The sequence below is a fragment of the Notothenia rossii genome (assembly GCF_949606895.1).
Source record: "Notothenia rossii genome assembly, chromosome: 10".
Classification (NCBI taxonomy): domain Eukaryota; kingdom Metazoa; phylum Chordata; class Actinopteri; order Perciformes; family Nototheniidae; genus Notothenia; species Notothenia rossii.
The window spans coordinates 53,539,354-53,557,565 of record NC_136908.1 but is presented as its reverse complement, the minus strand read 5'-3'; the positions used below and the strand labels follow the sequence as shown (position 1 = coordinate 53,557,565).

General features: G+C 40.2%; 1 protein-coding gene across 1 annotated transcript in view; it reads right to left on the bottom strand.

Annotated features, from left to right (window-relative positions):
* The window catches only part of ano2b (anoctamin 2b), a gene marked incomplete at its 5' end in the record, with an annotated part of 56,117 nt that overhangs the window by 28,872 nt on the left and 9,033 nt on the right, over window positions 1–18,212 (bottom strand). Inside the window, 11 exons of the mRNA XM_079655681.1 lie at window positions 426–521; window positions 801–883; window positions 3,253–3,413; window positions 4,070–4,204; window positions 4,909–4,973; window positions 5,957–6,004; window positions 6,529–6,584; window positions 9,266–9,317; window positions 9,417–9,471; window positions 10,060–10,211; window positions 10,468–10,593. Coding sequence (XP_079511807.1) covers window positions 426–521; window positions 801–883; window positions 3,253–3,413; window positions 4,070–4,204; window positions 4,909–4,973; window positions 5,957–6,004; window positions 6,529–6,584; window positions 9,266–9,317; window positions 9,417–9,471; window positions 10,060–10,211; window positions 10,468–10,593 — 1,029 coding nt within the window. The remainder of the gene's footprint in view (window positions 1–425; window positions 522–800; window positions 884–3,252; window positions 3,414–4,069; window positions 4,205–4,908; window positions 4,974–5,956; window positions 6,005–6,528; window positions 6,585–9,265; window positions 9,318–9,416; window positions 9,472–10,059; window positions 10,212–10,467; window positions 10,594–18,212) is intronic.

The window sequence follows — 18,212 nt, the reverse complement described above, 5'->3', positions numbered from 1 at the left end:
ACTGCCACCCGAAGTCCCGGAGTCTGGGGGGCTCCGGGACTTAGGGTGGCAGTATACGCCGTGAAGTTGTTTGCAGCCTGACAGTAAACCCAGAGTAGAAGAAAAATGTGATTTACTAGAAAGTTCCGGGGAAATAAAAGTTCCGGGGAAAAGTTCCGGGAACTATTCCTGGGAAAAGTACTTGGTGAAAGCGCCTTTGAAGACTCATTCATGCACCACTCTATGCTGACTGTAACCATGAGGCATGATTGTGAAGTGAGGCATATAGTTTACAATAAAATACCTTTCCCTTGGTTTTGTTGGCAGTCAGTCCCAGTTACAAAAACGGAATGTATACATTGTTCATATTCAATTATGCATTCAGTCGTGAGTTAGGGAGTCAGGCTTTGTGGAAATGTGGTTCCAAGGGTTGTTATCTTTCCTACCTCGTTCTTTTTCTTCTTCTTTTTCTTCTTAACTTTTTTCTCCTTTCTCTGTTTCTTCTGAAGGAGAATAGTTTCGTATCTTGGCCTGGGATGTTCCTGAGAAAAACAAGGTGGAAGATTCAAATAGGAGTTGTGTAGGAGGGATGTCTTAATGATTATCTGTTTTGCCACAACAAGGTTATGTTACTTCACAGTTACTGTACCATAAGAACTGTAAAAGCTGCTTTATATATGGTGTCCATGTTACTTTGTGTGTGTGTGTGTGGGTGTGTGTGTGTGTGTGTGTGTGTGTGTGTGTGTGTGTGTGTGTGTGTGTGTGTGTGTGTGTGTGTGTGTGTGTGTGTGTGTGTGTGTGTGTGTGTGTGTTTTATATACCTCGTCATCCTCGATGCCTGTCAAATCCCAACTGAAGCTCAAACTGATCTGTCGGCGCTTCCAGTGCTCCAAGAACAGCACCGCTACACACACACACACACACACACACACACACACACACACACACACACACACACACACACACACACACACACACACACACACACACACACACACACACACGCACACGCACACACACAAGTTTCATAATGTATTCTATAAATGTATTTCGGCACATGAACAGGTAAGGTTTGGAACTACATCCTCAAGTATGAGGGGCCGTACAGGCCGTAATTCATACTGGTCCTCTCACGCAAATATTCTCATTTTACATACATATATTTTCACTCTTACACACATACATTCTCCTTTTACATATATACATTTTCATTCTCACATATTTAAAAATGTTTCACTCACATACATTTTGCTCTCATATTCATATGTTTTAACGCTCATATTTGTACATTTTGCTCTCATGCAAATTCATTCAATGTTTAATGAACATTAGACCATTTAGTAAGGTAAAAAACTAAAAGAAAAAATGCCTCGCAGACGCTCTTCCGTTTACTTTTTTAATAAAGAAAAACAAATGGTCCAAAGATAGATACACAGATTCATCTCCCTCCATCATGTGGATTTGAATCCGAAGTTCTGAATCTGAACCCGCCCTGCTCGACCTTCTGAGCCAATCACAGCACGACAATGACCTGCCTTCCTCCTTCCGTTTCCACTATACTTTCTCTCACACATACATGCATTCTTCTCTTGCATACATATATTGTTTTCAGACATGCATATATTATTTATAATATTACATGTAAACATTGAATGAATATGCATGAGAGCAAAATATATAAATATGAGCGTTAAAATATGATAATATGAGAGCAAAATGTATGAATGCCTGAGTGTAAATATATACGTGTTTGAGAGTGAAAATGTATGTATGTAAAAGGAAAATGTATGTGCGTCAGAGGACCAGTATGAATTACGGCCTGTACGGCCCCTCATACTCAAGTGTCTGTGATACGCAAATATAACTTACTTGCACTAAAACAAATACATCGCAAGAATATATTATCATCAATGGCTTTTTGCTATACAAATAGATAGCTTTTTTGACAAACTGTCTTCTTGAGTAGCTTCTTTTGGAGTTTGGAGTGCCAAAAATGTGCAACTCATTGCTTTAGTTTAAATAATTTCCACAAAAATAAGTACAGATTTATAAAAATTGTAACAAAAAAATTGAAAGGTATGACCCCACGGACCCTTCGGCGGGTCCGAAACCACAACATCTGCAAGCAACAGTGTCTGAGGGCTTCTTAAGATTTTTGCAAAACAAAACACAAGGCTAACGCTGAGCCTCTGAATTAGCCCTGTGCGAAAAAATCTTAACGGCGTTAGCACAGAACTCTAGCTATACCGATCGATATACTTATTGGATCTGCAAAAGCAAGCTTAGATAACATCCTGAGAGTCCACAGATTATAGAAATATAAGGATCATCACTGAGCGATCAGAACTCGTGACAGGGGAAGCAAATGCAGACACGACGTAGCTTTGGCAAAACACGGAGATATAATCACTTTAGCTGTAATTCTGATCAAAAGTCGTGTTCAATGGCATTAAAACGAGAAAAAACGCGGCTGAAGGTTAATCCATAGGTTAATCCAATGTGTCTGTCACTTTGAAAAAATTATTGATAATCCATAATTCCATTTTTATGCAAAAATCGGAGAAGAAAATGTAGCTGCTAATGGTAGCCACCAGAGGTTAACGCAGCTTCCGGTTTTTAAATGCGTCACTCTCACTCCTTATTTGGTAACCTGTGTGTGTATGTGGAACTTTCACTAGATTCGATTGGCTCTAGCGGTTAAAAAGAGATGTCAATCATCAAAATCGACCAATGGGTTCCAGAGAAACGGCAAAAACGCCCATTTCCACCCAAATGGCCCCAGAGGTGGAGTTTTTTTTGCTAAATCTCTCTAAACAGGTAAAATGTCACTTGTGTTGCTTCAATCTTGATACAGGGTGCTTATTATATGTTGTGCTTTGGATTCCTAAAGCTTTTAGTCTACTAACCCGTCACCCAAGGGTAGTTTTCACTACAAGTAAAAAATAATTAGACAGACACTATAATTTACAGTTTTTTATGTTCAATCTGAATTTTCTTTAAAATAAAAAACATCTATATTGATTCTGACTCTTCTACATCCAACTCACAGGTTTATCATTACTTCGAGAAAAAATATTATTAATTTTCCCCTTTTAGAAGTCTAGTTACAGTATGGTCATTTCTTCTGGAAATGTCATTTTCGAGCCTGAGACCTGAAAAACAGGCTTGGGGTCTAACAGGTTAATGTCAAATATGCAGCTGATTATCAATCATAGCATTTAAAAGAACAATAAACAGTTGGACAACAATAAAAAAAAATTCACACAGTCTCACCCCACAGAGACATGAAGATGGCAAAGAAGACCGTGGCGGGGTTGTCAAAGAGGTGTGAAGCCCTGGCGGTGCCGCAGGCCGTGCTGAGGTGCCAGAAGTCACAGGCTCCGTCACACAGCGGACACATGGTGAAATTGAGATGCTCATCACACATCTCCAGACTGAGGAAAGGGGGGGGGGGGGAAGGGGGTCAAGACTTAAGTCACAGAGTACCTTCCTCGAACAACATTGGGATGTTTTAAACAAACAATTGAGCTGAACCTAAAAAAGTATCAAATTAACTGGGGTTGTGCATCAGGCATGGATTCAGTCTAACAGGGTATATTAAGTGTGTGATCTATATCTACATTTTTGTTTCATGCCACACACACACCCACACACACAGTCACACACAGTGCCAGCCGTCCCTTCTGTGTTCCTCCCACACAAGCATCTCTGAAGCCAGAAGCTGCAGGTATCTGGGCAATCCCTGTCTGCTGTGTGTTTGTGTGTGTGTGTATGTGTGTGTGTGTGTGTGTGTGTGTGTGTGTGTGTGTGTGTGTGTGTGTGTGTGTGTGTGTGTGTGTGTGTGTGTGTGTGTGTGTGTGTGTGTGTGTGTGTGTGTGGTGTGCATCTTTCTAATGATCTAATTGTATCTGACATAATTTCGTCTCGCAGGCATTTATGGCATTTAAACAGATCAATGTTTGTACAGTAGGAATGCAAAAGAAAAGATCATTCTTAAATGGATTTTGTCTCATGTTTGCACTGTCGTCAAACTGAAACGTGGGATTTTAGTGCTCCTCCTCAGGTGAAGCTGCAGTGCACTTTGCAGTACCTTGGTATATTAGTATCCACCGTCGCCACTCCATATCCGAACACAATGATTCCCACTATGGAGGCTGGGATCAGCAGCTGAGTGTAAACACCGAGCCATGCGAAGTACAGTCCGATCTTCTCCCCAAAGTACTTCCTGTGGGGTCAGAGGTCAGGGGTTAGGAGGAGAAAGTAACATTGAGGCTCCGATTTACATGCTATGTTAGAGCCTAAAATAGAATAAGAAGCATGCTGTTGTTTCAGTTATTCATTATTATTCATTAATTGATCGGCTTTGCTCAGTCGGACTGACCTCAGATCAAAATATAGCCTCGAGAAAATTCAATATTTATGACATAATGTGAAACAATCACAGGTTTGGAAAGCTCAGATATCTTCTTCATCAGGACAGTGTATGCCTCAAAAAGGCCACCGAAATGTTGGAGTTCTGGTATGAGCAAGTCATGCTATGATAATAAATATGAATAAAACTATTAATATTCATACATTCATAAATTCATAAATACGGTTTATTAATAACTTGACCTGTAGTTAATAATGTGAATTAGCTCGTAGTTACACTAAAATGGCAGAAGAATGTTATATCAAAAAGTAATTATTAATTTCTATATATAACATTACTATTAATTATACTAATTAATATTACTTAATTTACATCAAATCACGTCTTGAGAATCCAACTCTTGTAACACAATGACCTCGTTCTGGACCATGAATTTGGATCTCTGATTAACAAAGGTCAGTCAGTGAACTTCAATTACCAGAATGCAATGCAATGTGTTTAAATTAGATTAAGCCTGAATACAGATTAGTTACTGATGTGATTTGTGGTCACTTTACCTGACCAGGTCAATGGGCTGGTACTTGTAAAAGGCGGAGTATTTGGCCCACTCGTCATGAAGAACCTGACAACAGACAGGACACCGTCAGTGTGTGTGTGTGTGTGTGTGTGTGTGTGTGTGTGTGTGTGTGTGTGTGTGTGTGTGTGTGTGTGTGTGTGTGTGTGTGTGTGTGTGTGTGTGTGTGTCAGTGTGTGTGTGTGTGTGTGTGTGTGTGTGTGTGTGTGTGTGTGTGTGTGTGTGTGTGTGTGTGTGTGTGTGTGTGTGTGTGTGTGTGTGTGTGTGTGTGTGTGTTGTAGCAGACAGTCCCCAGAGGCAGAGCAGATCTGATGTGGTAAACCTCAGTCGACGAAGTCAAAGATATCATTGGGAGGAAGATTTGTGTCTGCCCAGAGAACTCACCATTGTTTTTGTGAAATGTTGACAATTCTCCTGATTCAAATGTAATCACATTTTGGACCAAGCTACAACCTTATTTAGTTGTGCGACCCTGTGTGTGATAATGAATAATGGTCCTTCAATCTACAGTAACATTATGCCAAAGCTAAGAGAAAGAAGGAGGAAGAAAAGAAAGAAAAAGTCTGGTGCTTGATGCTCAAAGAAAATCACCGTTATGTGTACGTTTCTGGTTTTTGGTTGCTAACCAAAACTCCAAAACAATGTTGGCTCTTTCCTCAGGAATTCAAGTCAGTCAATCTATACGCCTGGGAAATGTTTGCTAAACTTAAAGTCCAATCTGTGACAATGTTAAACAGATGGGAAGGAGGAACAACCTCAGAAAAAAGGAGACAAATATAAAGAATAGACTAATGTTTAGAAAGGGGAGTTTTTCAGAAAAGGAAAGGTTATGTATAAAAGACTTTTGGAGGACAGTGATTTTTCCTATTATACTCAATGACATACTCTAAGCAAGGTCACTTTCTGTAGAACTGGAGCATTGCAGTAGCTTTTCACATACAAATGGAGAGGAGGAGGAGGAGGAGGAGGAGGAGGAGGAGAAGAAATACAGGAGAGTAGGTGAAGAGAGAGAAAGGAGAAAGTGGGTCTACCTGTCTGTCGCTCCTCTCCTCAGGCTGTCCGATCACCTTATAGTCACCCTGAAAAGAGAGGAGAGGGTGAGTGCACACAGGCATTCAAACTCAAGGACACTCTGCACTCGACACATACTGGTGGAAACACTATCAGTATAATCACACACATTAATATCACTCATATATCTTGATCCAATAACACATTTCTTACATTTGCTTTAAGAGGAAAATCAAACAGCAGATAAAGGACGTCATGATAACCGATACTTCTGTACCAAGGTGACAAAATCATAAAAATGTAATGGTACCATCAGGGCTCGAGAGTAATGATGAATAGTGTGCAAACTGTAATGAAGTGTGTATGTAGTATATGGGTCCGTCACTTTTACTTTCAGTTTTAATATGCTTATGTCATTTTTGTTCTCCAGTGTACTTGGAGATATCCATTTTCCATTTGAGTTTTTTGGCAAAAGCAAACCAACGCAACAAAGCTTTGACTCTTTGAACTTCAGTTTCCATTCTCTGCATATTGAATCCTGTAGTGAAATCAAGTGAAACCAGAGGACGTCTGCTGGGAGTTTAAAACTTACATCGTGAAGAGGGAAGGCAGCGTCATACACGCCTTTAGCTATCAGTGTGCTGATGCCTGAAAGAGAGACACAAAGAGATAGAGCAGAATTAGGCAGATACCCTGGCACTGACAATACACTTCGGAGGAGATCGATTCTTAAACCAAACCTTAAATCCATCCCCTGAGAATTCCTACAATCTGAATACCTGCAAAGCCAAGGTGAGCCCAGAAACCCCTATATCAGACGGAGCCTAACTGCCCCCTCTCATATACTGTGGGCAGCAGTCTAAATATTTAAATTAAACCGAGCTTATGAATAGGAAGAATATCCTTCTACTGTCAGAGATACAAAGCCATGTCAGACTCTAACTAAGTACAGGCTCAGTGACCTCAAACTGGAAGATAACCATACAAATACAGAATATTTGCCCACTGTTTCGACAACGCTGCACTTCCTCCTAAATTGTGAACCATTCAATGAAATAAGGTACAAATTTAACTCGGTAATCCCAGGTTTTAAAGTACTTCAAGAGGCCCCTATTATGTTATCTTTGGGGATTCCCTTTGTAATACTGAGACTTCTATTGGCAAGCACTTCCACACATTGTATGTGATTTTCTAAGGGGCGGGACATCTCTAAGCTCTTGACCAGAGCCGGCCAGCTAACCAATCAGAGCAGACTGGGCTCTGGTTTCAGACACAGGGTGAGACAAATAAAAAGCTTTTTGAACATTAAAGCATGTAGACATGTCACAGGAGAGGCACAACAAACAAATAAGAACCTGAAAATGAGCATAATATGGTCCCTTTAATGATCTCTCATAATTAAGAATACAGCTGAAAGAAGGAGACTGCGCATATCTTGCAGCACTAGTCTATAAGTATCAACAAGCTACAACCTCCGAAACACACACACACACATTAGGCCACACCCTTCAGATTTTCAATTAGGCAGAATGGGATTAGTTCACGTAGCTCCTGCTTTGAGTCTTTGGAGTGTTCTCGAGGGAACCCTGACCTGTGAATGTCACACTGTCACACATCAGATGACCTGATTAATCAATTAAGTATTGGTGCCTCAAAGGAGACCGGGAACCTTGTAGTGATTAGCTGTGCTATTAATGAAACCACACACACACACACACACACACACACACACACACACACACACACACACACACACACACACACACACACACACACACACACACACACACACACACACACACACACACACACACACACACACACACACACACACACAAGAAAGTATTTTTGTCCTCCAATAGGTCGATCCCTCAGGTTCACCAACCTGTATGAATGTTCGTGTATAAAATAGAAAAGGCATGAATAGAAAAGCTCAATAATGTGCCCACACGTGTTTCATATATAAAATAAAAATGGCTGAACAAAACAAAATGTGGTTACACACATGCTCACTCAACCAGCTAGATACTACCACAACTCCTGCTTTAATCTCTGCATGACCCAGGAAGTATGACCCACTTGTGGAGTAAATGGAGGAGGAGACACGAGTGTGTGTTACAAAATAAATACACCAATCATGAAGAGGAAAGTCTTTCCAGCTTCCCTACAGCTCCCCCAGTAGCCTCTGGCTGAGACCTTCTGCTGGGATAGAAAGCCAAGCAGACATATGGTGGACACTGAAAATCAAAAGGGTGTCAGATCTTTTCTATATGGAGGCTCTCATACATGCACGCAGATGTTATACTGTAAGCATGTAATCAAAATATAAAAATATAAACAGTTGAATGTCTTGGAGCTCATTTAGAAAATCCCGAGAGGAGATTGATTTGTCTCATAAGGACCATTTCTCAAGCAGGGTCAACAATATTTTTTTTCTTTTCATTGTCTTTTTTTAGCTGTTTTTGCCATCTCCATAGACTTTGTAGAATTTGCTTTAAAAAGTTGTAGACCCTGACTCTGTTTGAGTTCTGAGTGTTCAGGAGCAACTTGTCTTTTGGGAACAGCCTGGTGAGAAAAAAAAGGTTGCATTAAAAACTAAATCCCAGATAAATGTGGCTCTCTGGTTGAGTTGTCTTTGGAGGACTTGTCCTCCAGCAGTAACACTCTCTGGTGATGTATCATGTAGTAGTGACAGTCACTAAAAAGCTCTCTGGTTATTCGTCATGCAGCAGTAACGCTCATTGTAAACTCATCTACCCGATTTTTCAAATGGTGCTGGTCGATTCCAATTATCCAATCATCGCACTCCTTGTTTGGGTCTCCAGCTGTACTCAACTTCACCTCCTCATTGAACTCCCAGCAGGCATATCAATATCACCTCCCAGAGTTTCAGCACAACCTTGACCCGCTACTGACAGTTAGTTTCACCCTGGACAAGTGTTAGACTGCATCTGCTTTTACTTTTTTGAGGGCCAATACCAACACTTTTGACTTGACCACTTTGACTTATCGAAGGATGGTGTAAAAGTATGAACCTGTGGTCGGCCTCACAACATTTTACTAAAAGGGCTTATAAAGCATTTCATTAAGTCAAAGCAGGTTTAGACTCCAGTATTTTGATATATAACCTCTTCGGTGGACCTCTGCTATTGTGAATTCCAAAAAAAAAACGAGGCCATTAAACTTCAAAAAGAGATTTAAGATGATTTTGCCCTAATTCCTGCTATTGCTAACCGAGTTGGACAGAATCATCAACTGATCTGCGCATCATTGTACCCCCGAATATCATTCATGTAATCACTGACAGGCACACATGTTGGTATCCTCACCTATGGTTTGACAGGTCCGTACACACACAGTCCGTCGAAGGATCTCATACACCTGAAACAGAATCAAGAACATCAGGCTTGAGATAAAAGCTAATCGTCCGAAAACTCAAACAGAAAGGAGAATCGGATTCAAATTGGAATCAACACTTACTATTCGGCCCCGTGTGGCATTGTCAAAGAAAGTGTCTTTAGATGGGATGTTGTACCTAAAAGAAACAACGATTACTAATGTGAGCACTTTCTGTGTGTTCATCTTTGTATTTATATAGTGTATAATATGCAAACATATCAGGAAGACTCTTTAATTAAACAGTGGAGTGTAGTAACTGGTTCTTATTTTCTCAAATCAAACTGCTTGCCATTACACAAAGGCTTTAGGGTTAAACTGCAGGGTGAATTTTGGAATGGAATACAATTTAGTTTGTATTATTACTTAGTACAGTATGTTAACTAACAATGCAATCTCGCCAAAAACTGTATTCCTGTGAGCCTATACTTCAGATCAGCAGGAAACAGCCACCTTCTGCTGGCAACAAGCTCCAGGGTGAAGCCAAATTAGAACTGATTTCCCCTAAGGGTATTAAATTAATCAACAGTGCTTTTTATTGGTTTTGAATTAAACTTCTATGTTTTTCAGATAGTTAATGTGCCACTTCTATTAAAAAGTGACACAGTGTTGCTTTATATTTTTGTGATTTCTGCTTATCTTTGAAAATCCTGAGTTCTGCGTTTTCAAACAACAAAGGAAGTTTTGCAGGAGTGTGTGTAAGTGTGAGTGTGAGTTTGTTACTCACAGGTGGAGTTTGTCCCTGGAGAAGCAGTGTGTGAGGAACTTGGTGCGTTCATGGTCCTGATGTGGGACTTTGGGCTGGAAAGGCTGGTTCATTTTCCTCCACACTGTGCTCATAGTGGACCCGAAACCACTTTCCTCTTTAAGGTCATAACTCTGATGGAACACACAACACATAGTTAGTCTAGTTATTACAAATGCTGGTCATTAATGCCCTAAGTGTCTTACTGCTCTGATGAAAACATATCTATTTAACATGAAATGGCCTTGCAGAGGCATCAGTCTCTGTGTTTCTGTAATATCACTATATAAAAAACAATCAAACATCAACAGATTGTGGCTGGTCCCAGAAACATAATATCTGTGACTTACAGTACTGCTAAGAAAATGTAAGCTGGTAATGAGCTCTCACCGTCTTTGTGGGGACTTTAATCCTGAGAAACTCAGCCTCTCGACACAGTACGGGCCAGGGGGCATGGACACGAGTGAAGCTGTGGCCCTGGGTCTTCAACTGAAAAGCAAGAAAAGGATCTGAAACCTTGAGGAACGTAAAATAACATCTCTACCCCGTCACATGGTCGGATTCGGTTAAAGTTCATGGTTTGGGATATATTACCAGATTTCTTGGCTGCAGAGACCTGCTGGCTTACCAGACCATCTGGCAGGGCTGCTTTGCAATGCAGTATATAGTTGACAGGCCTCAATATGAGCTGGACTTGCCCCTCAGCTGTTGTTGCCTCAAGACCGCCAAACAGGCTTATTGAGCTACAACTTCATTTATTTGTTCAGACCATATTCCAAAATCCAAGTTATAAGTGTTTCCCCTGGTGAGTGAGTGACTAAGCGTGTATTTTTATTTATTTTTTTTCCAAATAATACCTGCAAAATTGTTGATTGCCTTTGTTTCAGATATATTTTTTGCAATAAAAGTCCATTGTTTGTGTCTTTGATTATGAAGTAGTAAAATCAATAAATGCAGTTTAATTTAAAAGTAACTCATTTATTTACATCACTTGTTACTTGTTAGACGCAAAAAAACTCCTGAGAGTCGAACACAGAGAATTTTTCTCATTCATGCACAGATTGAGAGAGCAAGGAGAGGTGAGAAAGTAAAATAAATGCACATTTTTACATTACATTACATTGCATTTAGCTGACGCTTTTATCCAAAGCAACTTACAATAAGTGCATTCAAAGAGGGGTGCCCAAATACAGTACATTGTGAGAATTCTGGTCTACTGGTATGGCCACCAGACTATGCAAGTAAAATGGGGCAATAGGGTCTCAGCCCCATTTGGGGTTTAGCAATGGTGTCAGACAAGGTGGAATTATGTCCCCAGTTCTTTTTAACCTTTATATTGATGATCTGTCCAAGCGACTGAAAGCCTGTAATACTGGATGCATGATTGGTAGTACTCTAGTGAACCATATTATGTATGCAGATGATCTTGAGTCCATCTAGCATTGGTCTTCAGCAGCTTCTTGCTGTTTGTTCTGTGTATGGTGTAGAACATGACATCAAATACGACGCCAGTAAGAGTGCTGTCATGATCTTTAGAACCAAAGAGGATAAATGTCTCAAATTTCCTGATTTTAAATTGTCTGATATTAATCTTAGTGTCTGTAATAAGTTAAAATATCTTGGACACTTTATTACAGAACAAATGACAGTTGATGAAGATATTTATAGGCAATGCCGCATGATGTATGCACAAGCAAACATTCTGCTACGTAAGTTTAGTGCATGTACAGATGGAGTGAAGATGTCTCTGTTCAGAGCATATTGTACACCACTCTATACTGCACATTTGTGGTCAAACTACAGAAAAGCAAGTTTACGGAAACTTCAAGTAGCCTATAATGATGCCATGAGAATATTGCTGAAGAGACCTCGATGGTCTAGTCAGTGAAATGTTTGTGGCTGCAGGAGTCACAAGCTGTTTTAAGAAATCTCATGTATAAATGTATTTGCCGGCTTAATGACTCTGATAATGAAATCTTCTTGGCCTTATCGAACTTTTTAGGACACTGATTTAAATTATTCTTAAACTATTAATTTTTTTATGCTGTGTATGTAATTTATTATATGTAATGTCTTGTCTTTTATCTGGACCCTGAGTCTGTAATAAAGTTTTCATTCATTCATTCATTCATTCATTCATTCATTCATTCGACCAACAAGATACAAACTTGAAGAAAACAGAATCATATAAGTACATCAGGTTTCATAGAGCCAAAACATTTCAAGTGCTACTCAACTGGCTTTAGATAAGCCAGGCTTTTATTAGTATATAAGTGCTTTGTTAGTAATTCTTTGTTAGTAATTCTATCGCTCGAAGTGGAGTCTAAAGAGATGAGTTTTCAGTCTGCGCCGGAAGATGTGTAAGCTATCTGCTGTCCTGATTTCAATGGGGCGCTCATTCCACCATTTTAGAGCCAGGATAGCAAACCCACATGTTTTTGCTGATGGGGACTTGGGTCCCCCTCGCAGTGCGGGTACAGCGAGCTGTTTGGCTGATGCAGAGTGGAGTGCACGTGCTGGGGTGTACGGTTTAACCATGTCCTGGATGTAGAAAGGGCCAGATCCATTCACAGCATGGTACGCAAGTACCATGGTCTTGAAGTGGATTCTAGCGGTTACTGGAATTAAGTAAAGTAAAGCGGTAGGGGAACATTGAAATTAGACTTTCTGAAGCAGGCACAGCCAATCCTTGCCATACGCTGGTTCCATTGAAACACTTTGGCCAGCAGCATAACATGACTGGTATATATAAAATATAGATGTAGCTACTGGTCCCAAAGCAAAGCCTGGAGCGATTCTCTTCACTGCTTTGTTATCGCAGCCTGTTTCTGACACATTTGAAAACGGTTATGTTCCTGTGATCACTTCCACCAAACATATATCATTTTCTGTATTTCAAATACAAATCCTGACTCATCTAGCTTTTTTCGCTAATGAATCATTGTCCAATGCACACTCTGTAATTATTATTTGACACTAACATGCATTAGCAAAATGAATAATAATGATAAGAACCAAACACCATCAGAAGGTATGTGACTGACTCTGAGTAGCATTGAATTAACAAACCCACATCTAAAAAACAAAAATGCTATTGTAAAGGAATTCAAGGGAATTCAAGGGAATTCAAGGGAATTCAAGGGAATTCAAGTGCTGATCCAAAAGCGATACAGCAGCCGTTATGGAGATGCTTGCGGTGTGGGTGAGAGTGTAAGGGGAAATGAAAAGGGAGACAGCAGGGGACGATAGCCAGGTAACTTTACCCTCCACAGACCCCCATCAGCTTCTGCCAGAGGGGGGGTGAAAAGAGAAAGGTGGCATGGTAAACAATGGGAACCTGAAACCACTCTCTTTCTCCTCTCTCGACTCCTACTCTCCTGAGATCTTTCACTCCCCCTCCTCACATATATTGCTGCACCTTCTGCTCCCCGCCCACACCGACTCACTGACTGATTGACTGACTGGCTGACTCACTGACTGTCACTCTTACTCCTCTTATATTTCATTATCTGTCCTTCACTCACATCCACACTGTCCTTTGTCCTGCTGAGGGACACAGTGGAGCCACCTCACCTGAAATGTTATTAAGTTTCCCGAGGAAAAAGCTTACCGGTGTTACACGATGTTAGCGGTTAAACCAGACTGACGTTACACAATGCTACACAATGTAATTGGTGGTATTACATAGTTATAGTTGTATAACTTGGGTTACACAAAGTTACCGGTGTTACATGATGTGACCGGGGCTACAAAATGTAGCTGGTGTTACATAATGTTACCGGGGTTACACAGTGTTAGCGGGGATACAGAATATTACCAGTATTACAAGATGTTAGCGGTGTTACGGGATGTTACCGTGGTTACAGATTGTTACCGTGGTTACAGATTGTGACCCGTGTTATATTATGTTACAGGTGTTACCCGATGTTAGTGGAGTTACTTTGTTACATGATGTTAGTTGTGCAACATGCCTGTTTGGGCAGGCGTTTGGGTAACTTGTGTGCTTTTATTCTGTTTTTCTTGTGTTTTTCTTGTGTTTTTCACAATGTATTGTGTTTTTAGCATTTCTTCAATCGTATAATGGTGTTTTAATGCTTTGTCAAGCCCTTTATGACTATGTCTGTGAAAAGCGCTTGATGAATAAATTGTACTTACTTACTTAACCGTGGTTACATGGTGTTACAAGTATAACATGATGTTACCAGTGTTACCAAAGAATGTTACCATAGTAACCATGGTTACATAATGTTGTCGGTGTTGCAATTTTGTTATAGTTTTTGCTAAAGTGTATCACACAAGAGTTACTCTGAGTTAGATTACACTTCCTTTAAGCCCTGCCTGCCTTTCCCCTTTCTTACGCCTGAAGAACATGGACAAGTCTCGTTATATTATCATCGGCCCCTCTAACATCTGCAATCCCGCAAAATCTATTTTTTCCTCAGACTCTTACCAGGTGCCAGAATGTATTACAGAATTAAGAAATTAGCAATGATTCATGGATGTTATATTTAAATGCAACAGCTACCTCATCCTTTACTTTCACAATTACACTTTTTCTTCATCATCATTTAGCTATACCTCCAACCAACATTCATTTTATTCTACCATCGCTCACTTTCATTTCTTAGCTCTCTCGCCCCCTTTTCCTTCCTCCTCCTCGCTCTACCCCTCCCCTCCTTCCCTTTTTCATCTCGCCATCGAAAAGAAGGGGATATAAATACCTTTCAGCCTGGAGAAGGTTAATTAGTAGAGAGATTTCCAATTAGCTCTTTATCTCTGTAGGGGGGGTAAGTAGGACGCAGCCGGGGGCATCTTTGGATGGGGGGGGTCAAAGAATATGAGAAGGTGATCGATTAGGCAATTGGCTGGCTAGGTAGATAGTGAGGCGGTGGGGAAAGAGGAGTGAGGATGGAGAAAATGAAAGGAAGATAAAGATACGTGAGGGGAGCACACAGAGAATGATTCAGACAAAGACAGCGAGACAAAGAGAAACAGCATGGATAGTTATTAGACTCATTGAATTAGGTTAAAAGCTGCGGGGGCGGACATCACAGTAGCTCCTTAGAACTGCAGGGATTAACCTGAATACACTGACTACAGGCTACCTGTGGCCTCACACTTATTAAAAGCTACTGTAACATGGGGGGCAGCTACAGGTTTCAGCTGCAGAGCTGTATCATCAAGTACATGACAAAGTGTAAAGAAAAAAACAGGAGAGTATCAAAATGCTAACGTTATGCTATAAACTAACTGCAGCCGAGTACAGCAGGGTCGCAGGACTTCAACGTCACGCCAACTTAAGATTGATATTCAAAAATACAGATTCAAAATTGAACAAGTTGAAGCGTTTGTTTTAACAGTTTTCAAGAGAGCAGGTCCTTGCTTTCAAGCCGAACAGGAGCAAACAAACTTAGCGGGAGTGTTTACGTGTTCGGCGTAATGACGTACAATGTCCTCGACAACTTCTGTAGTCCTATTCAGCCACTTGTTAACAACCATTGTTTTTCAGACACGTAAACTCTTCACCATCACCAGTGGGGTCACTGCTGATGTATTTCATGTCGTAGAACAAAACGTGATTCATCTCTTACATTTGTGTCAACCACAGACCTTATTTCGAGCTACTTTCCAAAATCCTATGGAGAAATCCCATTGACTCTGAGACGAGGGAACCGGTGGTGGTAAAATGCTAACTCACTTCCGGATTTTAGGACTCGTTCCTGCACCACTCTATTGTGGTATTACAATTCTTAAACCCTTGCAACACGACTCTGGGCCTCCAGATGGATCCAACATTAGGGACCCCTAGACTAGAGTACGGATTTATTGCTCCATCCCTGTCCAGCCTCTCCTTTGTCAGTTCTTGGCCACATGTCCCTGACACTTTTTGTGATTATTTGCTCAGAGGTGCAACAGGACTGGAGTTGGCTGATGTTACATCTATGTGTGGGGGGGAAGCCTCAACAAACACTTAATCCTGCTCACTCCGTCTCTCAGGCCCAAACAGACTTGAGCTCCTTGAATTAACATCTTGCGCTGAATTAATTAAGTGTTCTGTAAGGGGATGTCCCTGAGAGATCGAAGGTCAGCTCATTAATCCCCAGACACTGCCAACAAGTTTTACATTAACACACTTTTTTTCCCCCAGCATCAAATTAATCTGAAGTCAAACAGGTTGGACACAAGCAGTATGTTTAAATTGAATTCGAAAATATGACTTATCAAACTCACTTGATAAATAACCTATACATATGTTTATTGTGTGTTTATATTGTGTGTTTATTATGTACGGAATTAATGTAATTATGCAGGAGAACACATGTTGAACTTAATCTCTATGTAAATGTTGCGCATCATTAATTACTCACTTTATAATCCTGAATTGGCACTGCTATGCTAAACACTGCTTACATACTGACTCTGGAAAATCCAAGCGTGGCAAATGTAATTTTTACAGGAATCATTTGGATTATTTCTGAGCCATCAAGTACCTCAAACTGTCAGAAAAAAATCACATGGTTATGTATTGCTGCCACGGTGGCCGGTTGTCATGATCTTTGTTACTTAAAAATCAACCATTGTGCTGCTTTGCTGAATGGTTCCTTGATTCAGTCATTCGTATTTTCATATAATTCATGAACTGCTGTGAGATAGAAAACGAAACTCAGGAGTTGAAAATGCTAAATAGCACGTTTGACTAATACCAGGCCCACAGACCAAAACCAAAACCAAGCTCTTTGACTGACCATAATCCCTAAAAACAATTAGCACAATGTTCATTAGAATCTTTTGTCGCACATTTCATTCCACCCTCTCTAAATTGAGATAAGGATATTGGCTACTCTCTACTGAACAGTTGACCTACTCCTCAATTCACGAGATGATATAATGAGCTATCAGTCACTAATCTCGTGCTGGTTTAGGCTCTGTGGCCACACTGTCAACAATCTGATTAATACTAGCCTGGAGACCGCGTACACTGGCCAACTGGCTGCCAGCCAGCACACACACATGTCCACACAGCAGGGCTCGACAGTAACGGTTGCCAGGTTGCCATTGGCAACCATTCAGAAAAAATGTCCACCACTTCTTGGCCTTTGGTTGCCATCAGTGGCAACCACTTTTTAACATGAAGAAATAAGGAAAGCAAACAGCTAAATGTGCACCCCAAAATAGATAAATGTTAATTATTTGTTGTATTAAGAGTGATATTTAATTATTGTTGTGACCACCAGTCGGAACCTGATACTTAAGTTGCACGTGCATTGGTGTGATTACGGAGCCAGAAAGCGATGCACGTTTACTCGCGTGCGCGGTGCGCCTTGTGTTTGTTTTACAAAAAATGGCGGAGCAAATTAAGTTGTTTGACTGTGGGCTAAAAAGTTCGGCCAACCCGTCAACTTCTCAAACGAATGTTCAAGGTGATTCAACTGATAAAGCGCAAGGTGAACCCGAACGAAAAGCAAAGAGGAAATGTGTAAAGTCTTGGGAGGCGAAATATATACATTCTGCTACGTTGTGCATTCACTTCCGGTAAAAGTTCCTGATCTTATTACTACCAAAATAAAAGTGCAAAACGACATTTTACCATAGAAAAATATTGGCATACAAATATAATCACTTCTATAAAAAGGTAACACACTTTAAATATAGTTAGACATATTAAAGGTAATTTACAGCATTAATAATTCATATCTAATTCAACTGTGAATGGTTTTCATTTATTTAACATTAGAAATGTATTAGTCTGGCCAATCCAAGATTTCAATGCTGAAGGGCCAATGGATCTATGGTGGCGGTCAGCACAAAGGTCAAGAAAACCCAAATTTAAAAGGGAGACAACAGATGACCAAGAAACTACTGATCTGTGAAGAACATGACAACAGCTGCACTACTGGTATTTAGTATACCAGTAATTGAGGGTGGACAAGTTTACTACCACTTTAGTTTCAACTAATTGTGTTAATTACTTATTGTAAAGCATTTGAACATTCTTTTGTGTCACATTTTCATTATTAAGTTGATGTATAACTGTATAGTATCTTAATTATTTTAAATATAAGGTGACTAAAAACGGCAACCGTATTTTCAGTTTTGTCAACCAAAAGCTGATGCGTGGTTGCCAGCCTGGCAAC